We start from the raw sequence: 21,558 nt of genomic DNA, 5'->3' as shown, positions 1-21,558 counted from the left end.
TAAGAGCGCAAGAAAGGAAATTCCATGCTCAGATAACTGTTAATGAAGTAACAAATTAGAGATTACTTCACTTTATTGCTACCTACATAGTACAGGCCAGTGACTTTCTTCCTGTCACTATTGTGCCAAGCATTTATTAGTGCAGGACTCGGCAATGGCCTTTTATATCTCTAGGAAAAGTGTTCACACATATGTGTAGCAGTGCATTCTTGACTGAGCCAAGTCTTACCTCCCACATCACCCCAGAGGGCTGTGAGGCAGCTTGAGCCAGAATTCACAGTGGCTGGCCAAGCACTAAGGCCTGTAGCTGACTCAGCTACCAGGCCCCAAAATGAGTAGTGTCGTATCATTTCAAAGGTGTAGTATGTCTGACTTGAAAGTGGACCTCACGAGAAGTCGGACCATGGCTTGATTAGGGCAAGGGAAACAAGGACTGTGCTAGCAGCCTGGATGACGCCAGATCAAAACAAATGTAGTGGCGAGAAGGAAAGGCATGTGCTTTCCTCAGTTTCCTTGTGGTGCAACACATGTGCATGTACACACATGGGAACACATAAGCACACACACACTCACTAACAAAGTGTGTGTTGGCTCTTTTGAGACAATTATCCAGGATAATCTTTATGCAGATTACGGGGATCCGATGGAGGGAGCAGATTGGACGCCTGTGTTTATTAAAATATGGATTTTGATCTCCTGTGTGGAGAGAGTGAGGCTGTGCGGGGGAGAGGGTGGCACTGAGCCGGCGAGGGGGTGCTTACTGCTGTAGTTCTGTATAAATCACTAAGAGCAGCGGGCATCAGGACTGTCAGAGTGGCCAGAGGGCAGGGAAAGTGCACAGCGCCGACAGGTCCTATACCACCAACTCAAGGGGATAAACAGCTTTTTCGCTGGGGGAAGGAACCTATTTTGAGCAGTACTTACAGGAGGGGTGTTTCACAATGACAACAGTAGAAGCCAAAACTGAAGAGGAGGAGAAAAAGGAGCCAGATTCAGCACCAGCTCCAGCTCCAGAGGCATTGCCAGAGGCAGCGCCAGAGGCAGCGCCAGCATCCAACCCATCAAGCGGGGTAAGGTTGGCCTGGACATGGTGTGACGGGCTGCAAATAGAGGTCTTCATCCAGTTTTTCCACTGCTGTGGGACTTAGAATGTCTGTGGCAGCCATTGAGTTTGGGCTCAGGGGTGGGGAAACGGGCTGGGGGAGTGGCATTTATCCAAAAATAGGGTTGGCTGATAGAAGTGAAAGGAGCAGGAGTCATTTATGGACAGGTTGGACCCACAATTAATTGGATACCTTTTGAAAAGAAAATGCGTCACACATTCTGTTCTGGTAGCATTCCGACATGTCCATTTCTGATGGCTCTCTCCCACTCCTTTCATTTGGTTACTCAATAACCCTTTCCTTCAGCGACTTCACTTTATGGATTGGTATATTTCTGACCGCATTTAAATGTGAGAACTAATGATATAAAGTTGATATAATTGAAAGACACTAGAATATGAACAGGTTGGTTTTTTCCAGCTAATTGGTGATTACATGCGAGGGCATGTACAAACACAAAATCCTTTTATCAACTTTGAAAGTTAAAGGAAAATGCTGTCAAAGTGATACCCAGCTTGATGGGGTAGCAGTTCTACACAATGAGGTCTAGATTCTTTGGTTCTTGGGACCTTTCTAGTCATATGGTACTTCACAGGCTAAAGCAGTAGTGGGAAACCTGTGGCCCTCCAGCTCTTGCTGAACTACAGCTCTCATGCTGTCTGGGGATGATGGGAGTTGGAGTCCAACATCTGGAGGGCTGTAAGTTCCCCACCCCTGGTTCAAAGCAAGGCCATATTCTGAGATACAGGAACACAAGAAGCACCAATTCAACAGGAAAACATCTTGTGGAAACTAGGGATTCTGAACAAGATTAAAGGGTTATAGTAGAAACACGAATTCTACTTTTGGACATCTAGGGCAACATGGTAGCAAGAGAGAGGACATATGCAATATCTGGTTGGGTAAGGAACATGGCACTTTGAGGTTCCTGAGAATAATATTCTGACCATTCTTTGACCCTTCATTTTGAAGGATGTTGAAAATTCAAGAGTGTTGAAAAAAGCAGCTGTGGTTTTTAGATTAAAACATAAATGGGCCTGATAGTAAGGAGCTGAATGAAGAGTCTTTGCTAAGAGTGGTTGGGGGGAAAAATATACGAGGCAGACTGTTTAGGGAAGAGATGTCAGTCCCTGTCAGTGGTTACTTGAGCCTTGAAGTCTGAGATGGGGGGGGGGGGGGGCTAGCTGGGCCACATTTATTCATTTGAATCACACTGCCAGACGTAGTGACTAACCTCACATATAAATAAGCATATCTTTGTAGCCAAATGCCCCCATTAAGTTTAATTTTTCAGTTAGTGCAGCAGGAGGACCAGATCACACAGTTAGAAAGGAGATTAATGCCTTAATTCTGAACACTTGCTGGCTTTGCTCCAGTGCTGACTGATATTCCTCCCTCCCCCTCCATGTCTATCACTTCCTCTACAGTTTGGCCTCAATCCCCTTTGTATCAGCTTAACCCTGCCAATTCTTAGTTGCCGATTTCCAATAGGGTGCTCTGTTCTCTTTGCCCCCTCATGTCTGGTTTCTAAGGTACCCTTGGTGTTTTTTCTAACCCAAGCATACCTCTGGTTTCCTAATGCACTAGGGTTGGGTGTCTTTCTTTCAAAGCTAGTGTACAGATCAAGCACCAGCAACAGGGTGGGCTAGAGGAGTTGCCTTCCAACTCTATGATTCTATGTGTACTGCTTCCAGTTTCACCAATCTGACCCCTGCCACCTGACCCCTAGGGCTAAGATGTTATTGACTACTCCCCCCCCCCCAATTTCCATCTTTGTGTATTGTGTATTGTGTATTCATCTTCCACAATCACCACTCCCTCCCTCCAATATACCGTGACCTTGTTATGATACCTGAGGCCTTCCTGCCCTAAGCAACTCCCCTGTTGCATCCAAACACTGTTCCATTTTTTGTTCTTCCTTAATGTTGTAGTTGGATCTTTATCCTTCCTCACTTTTCCCTAGTCAATGCTAGAAAATTATCAGAGGAAGTGAAGCCAGGAGCTAGAAAGGTGCCAGGACACCTCAGCTTGACATTGATCCAACTATGCCTGCATAGTTGGTAAACAAATAGACAATCACATGGACAACTTTGCAAAGCTACTTCTTCGTTCTGTCTGCTCACCAAAATGAGTAACCCTCCTTGACACAGAAAAGGCCTACTGTACCTCTTGGACTGGAGCACAATGACTCTGAATCTTATAAAAAGTATTGGCTTATCTTTGCCTTGAGAACCTCTTGACCCACTTAACCGTGAAATGGTAAATAATGCTTCCGCAGCTGTACAATGCAGTCAGATATTGGTTGAATTGTTTTGTGGAATTGTGAGAGGATGTGGTGAATTCAGTTGCTCTGTCTCAAAATAGGAAAGAGCAAAGGTTGATTTTATTACCAGTATGGCAAGGGTAATAGGCTGCAGTGCTTCCTTGAATCAGTGCTCTCAGGTTTGGAAGAGCAAGTGGGGAATAGACCAATTTAAGATGCAGAGGTTACATGCCTACCAAGCGGTCTCAAGTGTTTGTGGTAATGATTTATAAACAAGCAATGGATGTTGTCTTCCACACACTTATATGTAGAAGATTTCCCACCCACCTGCAGTTATTTCCCATCTACCTGCTATCTGTGTGTGAGTGTACAATGCAACAGAAAAATTATTATTTGATACAATATGGGGAGAGAAATATAAATAGGGCACAATGGGAGAACCAAATAGCAACACTCTTTTTTTTTAACAGCTAAAAGGGGGTTATGAAGAAGTATTTGTAGACAGCTGTAAAAGAGACAAAAGTGTGTTGCTGCCAACCCTAGAAATAAGGGGTTTGGGGATTGTTACATGTTGCCAGATGACTTGGAAAAATGACCACAATTGTCTGGCTCTTTCAGTAACAGTATATTCTGCATATGGGACTCATGATAGCTTTATGCTGTTTTAAGTTATTGTGTTAGAATTGTGTTGTTGCTGTTGTTGTTGTTGTTTGGTGGTCAATGCAATTTTGTTCATGCCTATTTGATGCACCTGATCCTATCATCGTACTACAAGAAATCACAGTGCTGTAACAATCTGTACTGTATTACACTTGTACCGGTGTACAACCATTCGCTGAGCCAGTGTGCGACAATGAATGTTCATGAACATTCTGTCAAGATATTTGCAGGCCAGCTTTTCTAATGGAAAACCTTTTATACATATAGGGTCCAGGGATGGGAATAGCTTCGGAGAAACAGATTGAGGGCTGGAAAGAGAACCCAGAAGGTAGGAAAGATTTGGGGTGCCCCGAGTAAAGGTAATTGAAGGAGAGGAACAAAGTAGGCAATGGGCTAAGAAAGGGCAGCCTGAAGAAAGGAGATAGCTTCGTGGGGGGGGGGGGATAATCTGAGGCAATTTCACATATTGATTTGGACTCATGCTACAATTCTTTGGTTACAGGTTTTCAGATACTTTGGAATATCATTTATTTGAGTTGATGCAATTAGTTTGTAGCCAATGCGAAGCATATATGCAAACACACACATACTCATCTGTATTCAACAACTGCAAATGTGGAATGTTTGCTGATGTGACAAGATAGTCACAGTTACAGGTTGGTTGTGTGCTGTTGTGCATGGATAAGCAGCAGGATTATTGTGGTGCATCAGACTTTTGAACTTTAAAAGGTGTGGGGGGGTGTGGATTGCAGGACCTTCCATTCCATTTGCACTTCCACTGACATTCCCTTGCCTTGCAAAGCTATGAAGCTTTGAGTTTTTATGGCTCTGGCTCTTTGTGGATTCCCTTTTCCCTGTTTACTATTTTTCCTTACATTCTGTTCTACTTTTGCAAATCTTGGAGCTTCTCCAAACCTGCTGACACCTTCGCCTTGTACACGACCAGTACCATTTTGGCTACATAAATAATGTCACTCCCAGCCTGAACACTGGAAATAAAGGGAATGATGTGCTTGTGCAAATAATGTTTTCAATAGTACATTATATAATTTGTTTGGGTTCATTTTGGATAATTTATTTTGTGTTTGTGCCTGCTGTCTCAGATTAGGAGCAGGCTACCTGGGCTCCATTGGGACATGTTCAAGAATACCAACTAAGGACTACTATCGCCAGGAGAAAGAGGCTGCAGCTGCCTAATTGCTCCACTGTGGCCAGCTACACTATCACAACAAGTCACAGGCTTGTCGCACAACAGAGGGTGCTGATTTTAGGGAGTTTTTATTCCTAGGCTCTGTGATGTAACCCCAAAACAGTTCCCCAAAATATTAAGCACAGGCCGCTTCAGTATACAGCACTTCAATACATAGCTGCACTCTCCTTCTTAACTGAAATAGGAAAGAAGTCAAACTTTGTGTAATGTTGTTTGTTATTGTACTGTGTCTAGGAAATAATTTTTCTTTTTTAATCTTTAAAAAAGCAAGCGGCTGTGTTGCATCCTGGTAGTGTATCCAGCAGCATTTGTTTAAGTAAAGAACAAAGCATGCATTTGCAGACACTTCATTGTGAAAAGAAAAGGTAAAGTCCTAAAAGGAAATTGCATAGATTTTAATCGGTTTATTTTTTTTTAGTTTTTGTAAAAGGCTATAGTCGTCCTCATATTCAAGTCAGAAAGAAACTTTCTGACCTGCTGGGAGCCCTCAAGTTATATCTAGAAGATGAAAGAGAAGGCCTGTTAAAGCAAGCACACCTGAAAGACTGTTCCAAACCCCCCAACCTCTACACTGCACCTAACCTCAATAATTTCTCATAATGTAACAGAACAGAAAAAAACATACCTGGGTGAGATCAATGGCTTTCTAACCATGTGGTTTTCCTGAAGTGAATGTTGACATTATTCCCACATAGATAGTGAAATAAATTTTCTTTGAACCTAAAACCCAATTTGCATTTTAATATGAAAATCTAATGTTCTAATGAAAAATTAATTTCTAAAGAAAAGGAAAAGGTAACTTGTGTTAGCCTATAAAAAATTCCAAAATCCATATTATGGCAATACGTTTATTAGGCCAACACAAAATAGTATACAAATTTATGGAGCCAATTATGATATAGTTTTTTTAAAAAAACCAATGGGGTGCATGGATTGGCAAAAAAAAACCCACAACCTGGGCAAAGAATGAAAATGGAGTTTGTGGATTCCATTAAAAATCTGCTGCCTTTCCCGATAATTCAAACACTGTACAAAATGAAACTTAGCTCCATATAGTATAATAGTTTAATCACATTTAACAGTTAAAACACTGAGCTGTGAATACCCCAGTTCAAACTTCAGCTCAGCCTTGAACTCACAAGATGGATAAAAGGCAAATGGAAGATTTCACACTTTAAAAAAAAAAAAATCTCAAACCTGCACATCCAATTCTATCATTTCTAAAGCCTGAAGTCCACAGACCTATGATAATTATTATTTGAAGAAGGACAGGGAGTGGGGGTGGGGAAACCTAGCTTTCTGATGAAATAAGCCTCTTAAGGGATGTCATTTGACTATATCAATGAGAAAAATAAAAAGTGACTTGTCTGAATAAAAGCATTCCAAGAGAGGCTGTAGGAACCACTTAGAAATCTGGTAAAGGTAAAGGTACCCCTGCCCGTACTGGCCAGTCTTGACAGACTCTAGGGTTGTGCGCCCATTTCACTCAAGAGGCCGGGGGCCAGCGCTGTCCGGAGACACTTCCGGGTCACGTGGCCAGCGTGACATCGCTGCTCTGGCGAGCCAGAGCCGCACACGGAAACGCCAGAAATCTGGTATGAGGAGGCAAATGATAATCAGAGACTGAGAATGGCTAGGAATGTGCAGCAGGGCTTTTTTTTCAGTCTGAACTCCACTCCAGCACCCCTCAGGTGGGTGCCATTGTAAGAGAAGAAGGGCATGCCTTCCAAGATTTCTCCGATGAAAATGTCTCCGATGTCTCATTCCATAATGATAATTTTACTATTTATACCCCACATCTTACTATGTTGCCGCAGCCACTCTGGGCAGCTTCCAACATATATAAAAACATAATAAAACATTAAACATTTTTTTAAAAAACCTTCCCTATACAGGATTTCTTTCAGACGGCTCAGGGGTCGGATAACTCCATACCCTCCAATATTTCTCCAACAGGGACCTTCTAAGGAAAAGTGGGACATTCCGGGATCAAATCAGAAACTGGGACGGCTTCTCTAAATCAGGGACGTCCCTGGAAAATAGGGACACTTGGAGGGTCTGCAAGGGAGGCACCTCTTTTTGTAGAAAAATACCACTCGTTAGCAGTATTGGGAATTAAGTAATTGAAGCAGCTGCATGGGGAGGTGGGTGGATTCTCATTGTTCAGAGTTGCTTTAGTCAGACACAGCTGGCTTAGTTCAGCTCTTATGCACCAGAGCAAGTTGGGGCTTTATGCTTCTTTTTAGCCTGAAGATATTGGTGACTGAGGAGGCAGCTTCACACATTATGTTCCTTTGTAGGTCTTGTGTGTGTAGGAAATTAGAAGTGCCTCATCTGTGTCAGTTCCATTACCTGCACATGTGGTAGGCAGCCCCAGTTGACTGTGGGTTCTTGCAGCAAGTGCACACCTTGAAAGATACATGGCTGTATTAGCTGTACAAGACAAGCAGTGTTCTACAAAGAAGGTATAGCCATGCTGGAAATTTGTCGCATGTGTGGAGTGTGCTTGAGAGGCCTTGTGTCATTGTGTGCTCTGAGGAGCCGTCCGTCAACAAGACAGTGTCAGTCTAGGTCAGTGTTCCCCAACCTTGGGCCTCCAGCTGTTTTTGGACTACAATTCCCATCATCCTTGACCACTGGTCTTGCTAGCGAGGGATGATGGGAGTTGTAGTCCAAAAACAGCTGGAGGCCCAAGGTTGGGGAACACTGGTCTAGGTATATGATCCTAAGGAGAGTTGTTAACTGCAAGGATACTTGTCTCACAGTGCAGATGGTCCATAACATAATCTTAGGCTTTAGGCTACAAAAAATCCCTTGTTTTCAGACTTTAAACAAAGTGACTGTCAAACATAGGGCCAAGGTGCCTTTGGCTCCCCCAATAAATTATTTGAGGTTGCTTTCCCCCCCCCTCCGAAGTTGATGGGCATTGCCATTCAAATGGTGTTCATGCACCACATCATGTGATTGATTATGTGGGGTGGGGCTTACCTCCCCCCTCCCAATAATTTATTCAAGTTGGCACAACTGCTGTCAAAAGATGGGTAAGATCACCAACCTTCAATCCACTGGAGAATCAGCCAGCATAATGGGGTAAATTAAGGGAGGAGGAAACTATTGCCCTACTAAGCAGATCTGGAAACAGAAATCAGCATTATACTGAATGTGATGTGTGGGTAGTTGGGTCCAAAAACATACACTTCAAACATCAAAAGCCAGGGTAAAGAGGTGCTTGCAGAGCTGTTGTAAGGATTATTGAGACGATGTGTGTGAACTGCTTTGTACACTCAAAATACACTATATAAATGCTAAGTACTGTTACTGGTAATGCCTATCTTATGCCTACACATCCCTGTACTGTACGTAAAATGTATAGGAAGCTGTGTAACTTCCTGACTGGTTAAGTTCAACAAGGCAGAGGAAGATGTATTCTCCACATTTCCCACCAAAATCTAGCTCTGACAGATGAAGATAGGATCCACAGAGGAAGACACCACAGAACTGTTTGTAATCCAGTACCATATAAGAGGGTTGAAAACCCCGTCGGAGGCATGTGTGTGTGTCTCACCTACCTGCAGCAGTTCCTGCTGAGTGCTTTGGCAAAAGTTAGGAAACAACACAGCTTTGCTCCTCATGTTGCTGATGAAAGCCAGCCAGAGGGGAGGACCCACAAGGGCACAGGATAGATGATGTCAGGCCCTGTTTATTTGTTGTCCTTGTTTTGCAGTCGGGTTCCCCAGAACAAGAAGGATTCTTCAGTCTGCTGACCCATGTACAAGGAGGGCGCATGGATGAGCAACGATGCAACATTCAGATTGTTCACAACAAGAGCGGCTCAGACACTGAGAAGAGTGAGTTAACCAAGGCTGGGTGTGAGGGGCAAGTTCTGGTCAGTGGGCACATTTTTGCAAAAGCTAGCACAGCTCTTGGTCTTGACTACCCCAAGCCTAGGTGAGGTCCATCTCTCCTTGGAGGCTGTTTTCTCATAAAACTGCTGACCCCAGTCTCAGATTTTGGTAATATGTGAACAACTGCTTTTGAAATTCTATTAGGTCATAAAGTCTTCCAATGCATTTGTAGATCATAGGTACAAAGCTAGCTGAAAGCATCTTTGCACAATGAAGCAAGGATGAGAGAGAGATTTTATTCAGGGTAGGACTCTGATATCTAGTCCCACTTATGCAAGCCCACACAAGGACTTCCTCTAGCACAACTGGGCTTCCACCACCACCCCAAAAAATGGTTCTGGATGGTTTGGGGAAACCCCCAGGATAGTGAATAGGAAGAGGAAAGGGGGGATTATTCCTCCTGGCAAGCTGAAAAGCTTGCGCTGATGCGACAATTGCCATAGTACTATGCTAAATTTCTCCCTCAGTTGCATTTAGAGGTCAAGCTGTCTTTGCACTTTTCAAAAGAATACGCAGAGCAAAATGCAACCATCTTTTGGAATTCATACTTCTCCAAATATTTTATTGCAGCTCTCCAGCCAAGTAGCATGTACCAAAAAAATGCATATTTAGGGTAGTCATATTTCAAAAAGTAAAAACCAGGACACCACAAAACTGTTGAAATGTTGTAAGAAAAGCCCAAAATTGTTGAGCTTTTGTTTTTAAAAAACACATGCCTAAGATCTAGGACGAAGCACCGCCTTTTGGAAATTCCCCCCAGATGTCGATTCCACCTTTGAAATCCCGGATATATAGCAGCTGTAGCATAAAGTGTGCATAAAATATATATATATATCAGATAAAATATTAAAAAATTCATATTACAGGAAATTGTTTTGTGAAAAATTGTATAGTAGGCATAAGTGTAATATTGGGTAAATGTGTAACTGAGAGAGACAAAAACTGACACATTTACCCACCCCCAGCTCTGTATCAGGAAAGCTGGCGTACATGTGGCCAGCATGACTAAGCCGCTTCTGACGAACCAGAGCAGCGCACGGAAACGCCGTTTACCTTCCCACCAGAGTGGTACCTATTTATCTACTTGCACTTTGATGTGCTTTTGAACTGCTAGGTTGGTAGGAGCAGGGACCGAGCAATGGGAGCTCATCCCGTCGCAGGGATTCGAACCGCCGACCTTCTGATCGGCAAGTCCTAGGCTCTGTGGTTTAACCCACAGCACCACCCACATCCCTTATACTCCACAGAGAACTGTTGTGCTAATGGGAGGGTGCTCTTTCTGCTGAATCTGATACCAAATACTGACTGCTAGAAGTCCATGATACCTAAGGGAGGCAAGATCAGTCCCAGTGCTGTGCTCCCTCTGTATGCCTTTCCCTAATGCCCTTTTCCATTTCTTGGGCAGAGAACAGCCCCAGCCCACCCCCAGAGATGGACAACTTCATGGATATGCTGGCGCATACGCAGAGCCGGCGGATGGACGACCAGCGGGTCAGCTTCAACTACCTCCCAGGCTTCCAAAACGCTGACCGTAATGCCAGCAACAAACCGGCCTCTGGGGCCACCAAGGTGAGAGGGAGATGGGAAAGCAGTGGGCAGGGCAGGGAGACTCTGGGTTCTATCTTGACTTAGACATGCTTAGAGCAGAACCATGAAGTCCCTGTTAATGGGACTAATGGAAGACCCGCATGTCTAAGTCTAGGTCCAGCCCCAAAAGTTACCTGCACAGTAAAACTGTAGCACAGCTGGAAATGCACGTGAGTCAGGCTATGTCACAGTCACAGCCTGTTTCTGCAAACACAGCTTGTTTCTGGAAACAAGCAATAGGATTTGTAGAGGCACTGTGGCTCATTGGACTTGATGTACTTTTTAAAAATATTTGCCCTGTCCTTCCACTCTAAAAGGTGACATACATAAGCAATTCACACCAATCACTAAAAACCATATCAAATATTGAACAATAACAGAAATGGAGAACAAGCTGAAATGGCAAAATAATGCAAATAATAGCAGTAAAAATCCTCAAAAGATATCACAGTGAAAACAAAATGCAAACATTTCACCGCCAACATACCACCATCAAAGTTCATGTATTGTTGTGCAAGCATTAAAAAAACCTGCAAAATATGTTTACTAGAGATGAAAGTAGGAGGATGAATACCAAGAAAATATAATGCATTCAATACCCTGAAAAGCAGCATTGTCTATATTCTAATAAACATCAGTTTCATCTATGCCACTACCATGATTTTTGCTTAAAAGACATTCTTCCTACTAGAGGGCAGTATCACTTGTTCCCTCAGGACACTGCACACTAGCAGAAAACTTACCTTTTATTACTAAAATTGTTTGCTTCACATTTTCTTAGAGCTAAACTGATGCTTAAAGCCCAACTGGTAACTATTGTCTGTTAACAAGAGTTTCTGCTAGTTCCCACATTCATTTGCAGCAACAAGTAGGATTCACTTATTACCATCTCTACACAGAGCAGATGGCAAGGAGTTGACACAAAGTTGGTATCATCATAATTTATTTTGCATGTCTGCATACTAAGAGGCTTCTGATTTTTGTTTGTTTGTTTGTTTCCACATTAATAGCATTCACACTTGACACAAGTAACTCAAGATTTTAATGCGAAAAAGCAGACACGCATGCATACACCCACATACCGTTATTCTCTATTTTTCTCTCAGGCCACCTTAATTCTATTTATATCTACAAAATTGTAACATACAGCAAATGTATTTCTGCTTGCATATACTATCATCATCATCATCATCATCATCATCATCATCATTTACTTTTGTTACCTGCCCTTCACCATAAAGTCCCAGGGCAGGTTCCATCTAAAAAAATTTTTTAAAGAGTATAATAAAATAAAACAGCCCCACCCCAAAGTGCCATACAATGCATATGTACATATCAACAAAACCGACGGTATATGGGGAGACACTAGCAACAGTGCTTTTTTTTCTTTAAAAATGTTTAGGGGTACTCTCATTTTTACTCCAGAAAATCGCCATTTTATTGTTCAAATCGGGAAAAATAAATACAGTAAATGGACAAAAGTACAAAGATTCACAAAATGTTTAGGGGTATGCGTACCCGTGTCCCCCCAGAAAAAAAACACTGACTAGCAATGCTGATTCAGCTGTCAAAAGCCAATGAGAAGATGCACTTCTTCAATGACCATGTCAAGAAACAGTGTCTGATGCCCCTGTGTAAGGAGGAAATTCCACAATTTTGTAGCCATTATAGAAAAGGCTCTCTTGCGGGCCATTTCCCTTTGTACCTCCAAGGGAGATGTACTATTTAAGTACATTGCGGACTTTAGGGGACTGGGATTAGCCATTACATAACCACTGTGGCCTCCGAGATGGGACTGTGGGCTACTTCATGTAGTAGCTTCTCCTTCTCTTCCTTTCACCCCATCAAGCCTACTTGGTTCTATCTACCAGCCAGACCTGCATAAACAAACACAAGGTTCTACACCACTCATTATCTGTAAATCAGTCATATTGTGCTTCTCATCTTTGAGGGCTGGAGTCAGCTAACATGCCCCACTAGGAGAAGCCTGTGCAATGGGAATTTCCCTCTCCCCCTATGCACTTCCAAATTATTGGAGGGTCCAGGAGAACCTCCAAAGCAGCATGCAGCAGGAGGAGAGGGAACATGGTTCCATCAGGCTAGCAGTAGACTTAGCATGGATGGAGCAATCTCCTCAGCGCTCTGTTGAATTCCTCCATAAAAACTAAATTACCAAACCTGTTTTCAGTGTCCTTTTGCAAAGTAGCCAATCTATCATTTTCTGCCACTGAGGAAGAGCAGCAACACACACCCTGCACAGAAGAGCAGTTACGCCTCAGAAGATGTCCCTCCATACATATCCGCACAATGTCTTTTCCCTGTGGCCCCATTAATACTCCTGAATGATGCACGTATTAACCTTCCTTATTGAGTCTCTTTGACAGACTGTCACTAACCCTTGCCCTGCTTGGGGTGGCCTTGTGGTATTCTCCTTGTTATTCAACTGATTAACTGTTTATTTCTGTTTCTTTCCTGTGTTTTCTGGCTGGAACAACATGAGGCCTTGTCTGTGCTGTACTGTGTCGTGTCCACAAGAGGCATCTCCAGGATGACACTTTCTACAAAACTTGTTCATGTCCTGGGGCTGGGTTTGACTTGGTGGCATAGATGTAAAGTGAATGCCAGAGAGAGCATTACCTAGACACATAGGGCCTCTGCAAATCTATGCACACTTCTTCTGGGCCACAGAAGGGGCATTACACATGAAGGAGCATTAGCTGAATCTAGCTAAAGAGAAAGACCAATCAGTTGTTGCATTCTAGGATCCTACTTGCCTATTGTTCTAGGATCCAAGCTTAGTACATAACACCGGACAGGGTGGGCAGTAAGGCATGCCCTGCCTTTTGACAACCCTGTGGTCCTGACATCCATGAAACAGTGAAGCAAGCCTGGGAAGCAACTTTTTAAGTGCTGGAAATGGGTCCAGAAGTTTATGAAAGGCAAAGCTTGAAAATGCCATCATTTGCCTAGATTACGGTAATCACCCACAAATGCCCAGGGTTCAGGTAGCAGCCCCTTCCTTCCTTCCTTCCTTCCTTCCTTCCTTCCTTCCTTCCTTCCTTCCTTCCTCCCTTCTTCCTTCTGGCTTTTCTGCCTTTCTTTCTTTCTGTCTTTCTGCCTTTCCTATCCTTGGGGTGCTTGGACCTAGGCACTCAATAGCCAAGCCATTCCTAGCTTGGGGCTACAATAGATGGTTTTGGCTCTCTACAGGCAGGTGGTGTCAGGTAACACTTCGAGATGCAGGTCATCAGTGAATATGAGAAACAGCGACAGAACACACTGCATCCACCCACAGCCTCTTGCAATCTTGATGGAAGTCTGTTCAATGTTTCTGTATTTATGTGTCTGTATGTGCCATGGGCAGCTCTATAGGGAAGGAAACGCTCCCGTCCTTGGCTGCACTACCACCACTGTATTTTCTTCTTTGCAGAAATGAGTACCTCCCCAGTCCTGATCAGGGAAGGTGGCAGACAGACACCGACCTAATGCCACCAAGCACAGCACTCCGCCACTCGCCCAATAGCAACCCCTCATTGCAGTACCCGCCCTGCTCATTCTCTGTACATGCCCTGCCAGTCCAATAAAGACTCAGATGGTTTCTTCCTTGTTGGTTTCCTTAGCAGATGACCCTTAGCAGCAAGGGAGCAGGGAAACGAGAACTGCACTCTTGTACATGAAACAACCATTGCAAATAGCATGCTCTCGTGATGGTAAGAGGGGGGAGGTAAAATTGCACTAAGTCACTCCCAGCTGCTCCTGGAGTTGGAATCCTGCCTTTCCCTCTGATGAACTGAGCATAATTCACGGGTGTCCTTCATGTCACAACCACTTCAATAAATTTACACCTAAATACAGTGTCACTATTTTCAAGAAGGCTCCAGTCACATAGTGGCAATTTCAGGTTGCACAATTAAAACCTGATTTGGACCTCTTCTGCAACAAACTAGCTTTCTGTTCCCTCCCCAACCCATCCGAAGTTAACTTTTTGCAATAACTGACAGAAAAATGCTCCAGAAAGTGTGGGATTACATTTGCTTGAAGCAACACTGAACCTCCCTGCAAACAAGTCAGAATGTTCAATAAAGGGCCAACGTCTTATAACCCCCTCGCAAATTCTGTATGAAAAAATCAGGACAAATGCTTAACAAACCGGTCATCTGGATGCGACTCAAGTCCATGTTCCAAAACCCCTGTGCCAGATGGGTAATCAGACCTTTTCACATTAGTAGTAAATGAGCAGAAAAATCGTAGGTATAGGGGGGAAAGCACATGGAGGGCAAATCTTAAAATGAGTTTAATAAAGGACTGTCAGAAGTGGCCCATAGAATGAAAAGGTAAGTGTTGGGGGCTGAACAGTAACACATGGATGAGTGTGGTGGGATTGTATACACATGTTGACAAACACACACACACACACACACACACCGATAATTGGACCTGTGACCCTCTGGCTGTTTTCATTGATTTCATTGAAATCGCTTCCTATGAAACATTCTGAAGCAATTTAAACAAGCAACATAATATCCACAATGAATACATATATAAAAACAATTTCAAATCCAACACAAACGCAGACAAAAAATTCCACTTAAAAGGGCTTATTGGGAAAAAACCAAGGTCTTCAATAGGCATCCAAAAGACAGTAAAGACAGCACTTATCTGATGTATAACAGGAAGGAATTCCAAAGGGTAGGTGCCACCACAGCAAAGGCCCAGTTCCTGTGTTACATGAAATGAACCTCCTGTAGAGACAATAACTGCAAGAGGCCCTCTCCTGCTGAGTAGTGGTGATCAGTTATATATAAGGGATGAGATAATATTTTAGGGATCCTAGTCCCAAACCGCACAGGGCTTTGCACACTAGTACTTGTCAGGAGCTCAGCCTACACTCGAGTAGGACCCTGGCAGAGACACATGCCCAACTGGCATGTTCCCTTCCTCCTGGTCGATCGTTCAAAAGCTTTCTTCAGCCTGAACAGCACAGCGACCGATGCCAACAGACACCGGCACACTTGGGATCCACAGAGTCTTCGCAACTTGCATGACAGACCTCAGCAACTCATAATTTTTGCTAATATACTTTATTTACATATAAACACACACAAAGCACTGCAACATGGCTCCCTCTCTCTCTAGCATCAGACAACAAAGGGAAAGAACAAAGGACAATAGTCCCACAACACGGAACACAGTAACACAAACATCCTGTCTCCATCACTTCCCACTCTGTGGAGTCAAAACATGCACCGTCATGTGATAGACAACAATCCTATGACTGCAATCACAGAGCAGGAATTCTAACAGTACTAACATCCTGAGTTTAGCTTGCTAGCTAATCGGCAGCTAGTGCAATCCCTTCAGTACTAATGTAATATGGTGGTAATATTCTACCCCAGTAAGCAGTCAAGATGCTATGTTTTGCACCAGCTGCAGCTTCTGGGGCAGCCCCACAAAAAGTACATTATAGTAATCCAGTTTGGAGGTTAATAGTACACTGATGACACTGGTTAAGCTATCCTGGTCCAAGAACAGCTGTAAGTGCCTTACTAGCTGAAGTTGCTAAAAGTCAACCCTGAAGTCAACAGGGCCTCTAATGACAGATGAATCCAGGATTATCCCCAGACTAGAAACCTGCTTCTTTAGGGGGAGTATGACCCTGTCCAAAACAGGCAATTGAACAATTATCCAAGCGCAAGAGCTGCTCACTTACAGCACCTCAACCTTGCCAATTTCATAGCCTCTCCTGATTCAGATGTCCCAAAGAAATAAAACTGGGGATCATAAACATATTAATGTCACCTCACCTCAAATCTACTAATGCCCACTCAGAATGGTTCATCTAGATGTTAAATAGCATTGGGGACAAGATGGTCCCTGCAGCATCGAACAGCACCATCACCAGGGAGCCAAAAGATATCAATCACCCATGCTCTTCTTTGAAGCACACCTCAGGGATGGGATCGGAACCATTGTAAAACAGTGTCCCAAATACCCATCTTACTGATTTGGTTCATGATATCACAGGCCGACGGTGTAAAAAGTTGCTGAGTGATCAAGTAAGAATAAGAGGATCTACAGTCCCACTGACTATGTCCCTATAAAAGATCATCCATCAGGGCGATCAAGGGCAATTCAGCCCTATAAGCAGGCCTGAACCTTGACTGAAATGTATCGCAATAATCAGTTTAATTCAGTTCATGTTGTTGTGACTCTAATTCCTATCAGCTCCAGCCAACACAACCAATAGTCAGGAATGATGGGAGTCCAACATCATCTCGTGGTTCACAGGTTCCCTATCTATGCTCTAAACACTAAACTATTAATATTTGTGTTATTGCCCACCCACCCCTGAGAGTTAAAACACACACACACACACACACACACACACACACACACACACCACACATATTAAAATGGCAGAAGGTGCAAGATGAGAGGTTGGGCCTCTCCAGACTGGAATTCTTCTCACGTATTGACCAATAATAGTGCCTTAGTGGTAGATTTACACACATCATGCCACTTTACTAGTTGTTCTGTGATGCTTCCCCAAAGTTATTGCAATACTGTCATCTGGAAGGACACGCTTGCACACAAAAGCGGGACCATCCCAGAATATTTGTGGTATAAAAAGTTACAGGATGCCAGCAGAAAGTTATGGGATATGCACTTATTGGAAACATAGCAGTAAGTCTGCCCCAAAATCTTTCCAGGTCCATACAGCAATGGCGGATTTTGGGGTTTCAAATTTCAGCAGTGCCCTGGGAGACGCCAAAATCTGGTGCCCCTCCCACCTCCCACACTAAATCATAATTTATCCCCTGCAGCTCCGTGCCCAGTGCCACTGAACCGGCCGTGCACACACACACCCCAAATCCACCTCTGCATACAGAATTGAAAGCAGGGTCGTGTGAAACTGCCTAATACCATCCTAACTGCAAAACACCATGAATGCACTACAAAACAGGTGACTGGAAGACCCTTTACAAGGAACAAAGTAGCAAGGAAACAGTTACACCCCAGGCTTCTCTGCTCTAAATCCCCCTCTGTAGGATCAGTAGCCACTGAGCTTCTGTGATGATCATTTGCGTGGAAAGTATATGGTTACATTCCTTCCAATGTTTCTCCGAGGAAAATAGGGACAGTCTGTTCTCCATCAGGAAGCATCTCCTGTGCTGGATCCTGCTTCACACAGACGTCATCCACACATCAACATTGGTCACCTTGAGCCAATTGCAACCTCACCTACCTCACAAGGTTGTTGTAAAGAAAAAAATGTGTGAGGGAAGGGATCAATGCCTTCCACAGACAAATGGAATGAAATAAAATTTTAGCTGTAAGCTGCCTTGAGTCCCTGTCAGGGGAAAAATGCGGAACAACAATAACAGAAACTGTGAGAATGACTGCCACAGCCTAACCTACCTCACAGGGTTGTTGTATGGATTGAATGAGAAGGAGAGAGAACCAGGTATACCACATTGAGCTCCTCAGAGAAAAAGGTGAACTATAAATGCAATAAATGAACATATAAAATCAAGAAACATAAACCTGATCCCTGAACGCGCACATGTAGTAACCACTCACTGAAACACAGCACAAGTAGTTGGATAGAGCATGCATAAGCATGTGTGGTTGTGTATGCACACACCTCCATCTTGCTCATACCTCCTTTTTGTGCATGGGTAATACTGTTTTTGGCCGCGGGTGGCGCTGTGGGTTAAATGACAGAGCCTAGGACTTGCCGATCAGAAGGTTGGTGGTTCGAATCCCCGCGACGGGGTGAGCTCCTGTTGCTCGATCCCTGCTCCTGCCAACCTAGCAGTTCAAAAGCACGTCAAAGTGCAAGTAGATAACTAGGTACCGCTCCGGCGGGAAGGTAAACGGCATTTCCATGCACTGCTCTGGTTTGCCAGAAGCGGCTTAGTCATGCTGGCCACATGACCCGGAAGCTGTACGCCGGCTCCCTTGGCCAACAAAGCGAGATGAGCGCCGCAACCCCAGAGTCGGTCACGACTGGACCTAATGGTCAGGGGTCTCCTTTACCTTTAATACTGTTTTGGGGTGTAGTAGTGCCATTTTGGCTACATAAGAATGAGCCGTGACCCCTGAACATAGCTAAGAAATAGAGGGATTGATACTTAGGAATTATTTGGCAAGAAGGTGAGCACAAGGGGTGCATATGCATGCCAACATGTATGTATGGTGTGGTGCGTACACATCAAGTGTGTGAGCAACTACAATAACTAGTCGCAAGTGTAAGTAATGGGAATAAAAAGGCAAGAAAGAGCACACATTAAGTGACTATGTGGAGATGCTCCCTGGAATAAATATGGAGTGATGACACACATATCCATCGCAGCCCAACACAGAGTTAGCCACCCACCATCAGCCTTCATAAGTGCACATAATTTTATGTTGGATTGTATGCATTGGGAATCACAGGTTCCTTGGTGGCTTATGGTTCATATATAAGCAGAAAGCTCAGCCAACAAGTCTGTGATGCCCACGTTCTGATCCAGACTTAAATTCCATGTACACCATGCCCAGGTCAAATCACACACATCAATGAGATCTACCCATGGGTACACTGATACTGCAGAGTAACATAATTCCACCTTCTGTAACAGGATAAGCAGCTGTCAGCCAATGATTAACAGAGTGAGACCGAAGAAAGTGGGTGCAGACTGGCTTCAGCAGCTATCCTCAGCCAGCCATTCCTCCTCTATTTAAAATCCACTCTGGAAGCACACAAACATCAGCAAATTAAGTTGGCAGCAGAATCACTGATTGAAACACATGAACACACATTGGCTTCCTGGTGCATCTTCTATCTCCATTCCAAGAGTGGATGCATCTATTCAGAGATCAATGTGGATCTCGTTCTTGTGAAGAGATTCACCACGTACACTGCTGCTTTGCCATCTTACGTTCAGCAAGGATTCTTTTTTAAAAAATAAGGCATGTATATAGATGTCTGCCATAAGCTATCTGGCCCAAAGTTAGCTTTGTACTGGTAAAAAAGGGTTTTTGCAAATCACCCAAAGCACATTTGAAAGTGCTGATCTCCACACTCCCATGGCACAAAAATGAAGAGGCAATTATTGCCGGAAAAAGGCAAATTCTACCACTACAGCCAGGCAATTTGAGGTTGGGATGAGAATGTGTAGCAACTCATCCAGATCTGCCTCTGAAGTGTACGACACCTTGATTCCCTGGACAGTAGACAAGATACTGGCTGACAACAGTAATAGGAACCACAGTGCTTCTAAGTTCTTTGGCTGCACCATAATTCATCTTCCTTCTTCACACTGTGCTAACGTCTAAGCCAGGGGTCTGCAACCCGCGGCTCCGGAGCCGCATGTGGCTCTTTTACACCTGTGCCGCGGCTCCTGGGCGGATACTAGCGAGGGGAGGAGGCGCATTGTGCGTCCCAACACTCCCCACTGTGGCGGGCGCTGTACTGGCTGTGACGTCGCATGGGGGCGGTGCATGCGTTAGTCACGCACCATCCCGACATCACCTTCCCGCCCGCCCGCCTGCTACATTGTAAGGGGCATGTACGCTGGTCACTGCATTGAAAGGGGGCATGTACGCTGGTCACTGTTTTGAAGGGGAGTGAAGAACACACACACACACACACACAAAAAGGTAACTTGTTAATTTAACGTTTATTTCTATGAGGAGGAGTAATTCTGAGGGGTCAAAGAAATAATAAAAAAGGTGACAAAAAAGTTATTTTTATAATGACGAGTTTTGCGGCTCCCAGTTTTTTTTCCTTCGGAAATGGGTCCAAGTGGCTCTTTTTGTCTTAAAGGTTGCAGACCCCTGGTCTAAGCCCTGCATCCTACTTCAGTATCAGACTCCGTATTTGCAAACTATGAACAACTCCTTTAAAACAGAGAGTGCACAAAATTAAATCTTTAAAGTAACCTTGTTGCTGATCCCCTCAAGCCATTCTTCCCTGAAACACAAACTGTTCCAGACCCTTGAAACTTGAAGGATATACAGATCTGGTCAGAGGCACACTGAAACCTTTCATCAACAACACTGTACCCATATGACAGGAATTGCCAACCTGGTGCCCAGGGCCACCACAGTGCCTGAAAGAGCCAATTGGGTGGCCCTGTTGTGTTTTGGGTTGTGAAAAATTGGATTTGGTAGGTTGGGGGAATGGCAAGCACTTTACCCATGGAGTCTTTTCTGAATAGGTTGTGTGTGCTCATGTATGCTGTATGTGTGGTTGAAAGAGCAGCACTTGGGCAGAGAGGAAGAAATGAAATTTGTAATCTGCGTTTATGTGTGGACTCTGAGAGGGAGGGATGCAGGAAATGAAGGCCTGTGGAAACTGAGCAACACTGGTAAGGAACCTAGCTATGGAAATAGTACTTAAAAGTACAGGCTAAGTTTTTATCTTCTGCTTTCCGTGTAATAACAAATGTTGTCATCCATCTCACCTAAACTTGAATCCCCAAAACACACACACACACACACACACACACACACACACACACAACCAGCTTATCAATCAATATATCCATTTACATCCCCCCCCCCCCCGTTGTTTATCCCCTCCCCTCCCCCAGGGACTTCCCTCAGTTCCTCTCTCCGGTTTCTTTACACGTATTATCCTCTGCATATTGTAAAATTGTACATACCATTGCCTTATCGATCATATATTCAACAAATAAATTTGTGGAGGTTTATTCAAAACCTGCCAAGGAGTCCAAATCATTTTGTTGACTTTTTAAATAATTTGTGAAAAGTTCCCATTCTTCCTTGAAGTCATGATTGTCCTTGTCACACAGTTTATATGTCAACTTGGCCAGTTCAGCA

At 43.8% G+C, this 21,558-nt stretch overlaps 1 protein-coding gene across 2 annotated transcripts; it reads left to right on the top strand.

Annotated features, from left to right (window-relative positions):
- Positions 1-799: 799 nt before the first annotated feature.
- PCP2 (Purkinje cell protein 2) lies at positions 800-14,304 on the top strand. Of its 2 annotated transcripts, none has more exons than XM_077924353.1 (4): positions 800-1,070; positions 8,961-9,084; positions 10,547-10,710; positions 14,159-14,304. In XM_077924353.1, exons 1-4 carry the CDS (start codon positions 942-944, stop codon positions 14,162-14,164), a joined length of 423 nt encoding a protein of 140 aa, XP_077780479.1. In that variant the 5' UTR covers positions 800-941; the 3' UTR covers positions 14,165-14,304. The 2 variants fall into 2 exon arrangements, with proteins under 2 accessions (XP_077780479.1, XP_077780478.1); XM_077924352.1 differs by lacking the exon at positions 800-1,070 and adding an exon at positions 3,568-3,727.
- Positions 14,305-21,558: the final 7,254 nt, after the last annotated feature.

The sequence above is a fragment of the Podarcis muralis genome, chromosome 2 (genome assembly GCF_964188315.1).
Source record: "Podarcis muralis chromosome 2, rPodMur119.hap1.1, whole genome shotgun sequence".
NCBI classification, from domain to species: Eukaryota; Metazoa; Chordata; class Lepidosauria; order Squamata; family Lacertidae; genus Podarcis; species Podarcis muralis.
Note: the sequence above shows the minus strand (reverse complement) of the source record. Positions and strands in the feature narration are given on the sequence as shown.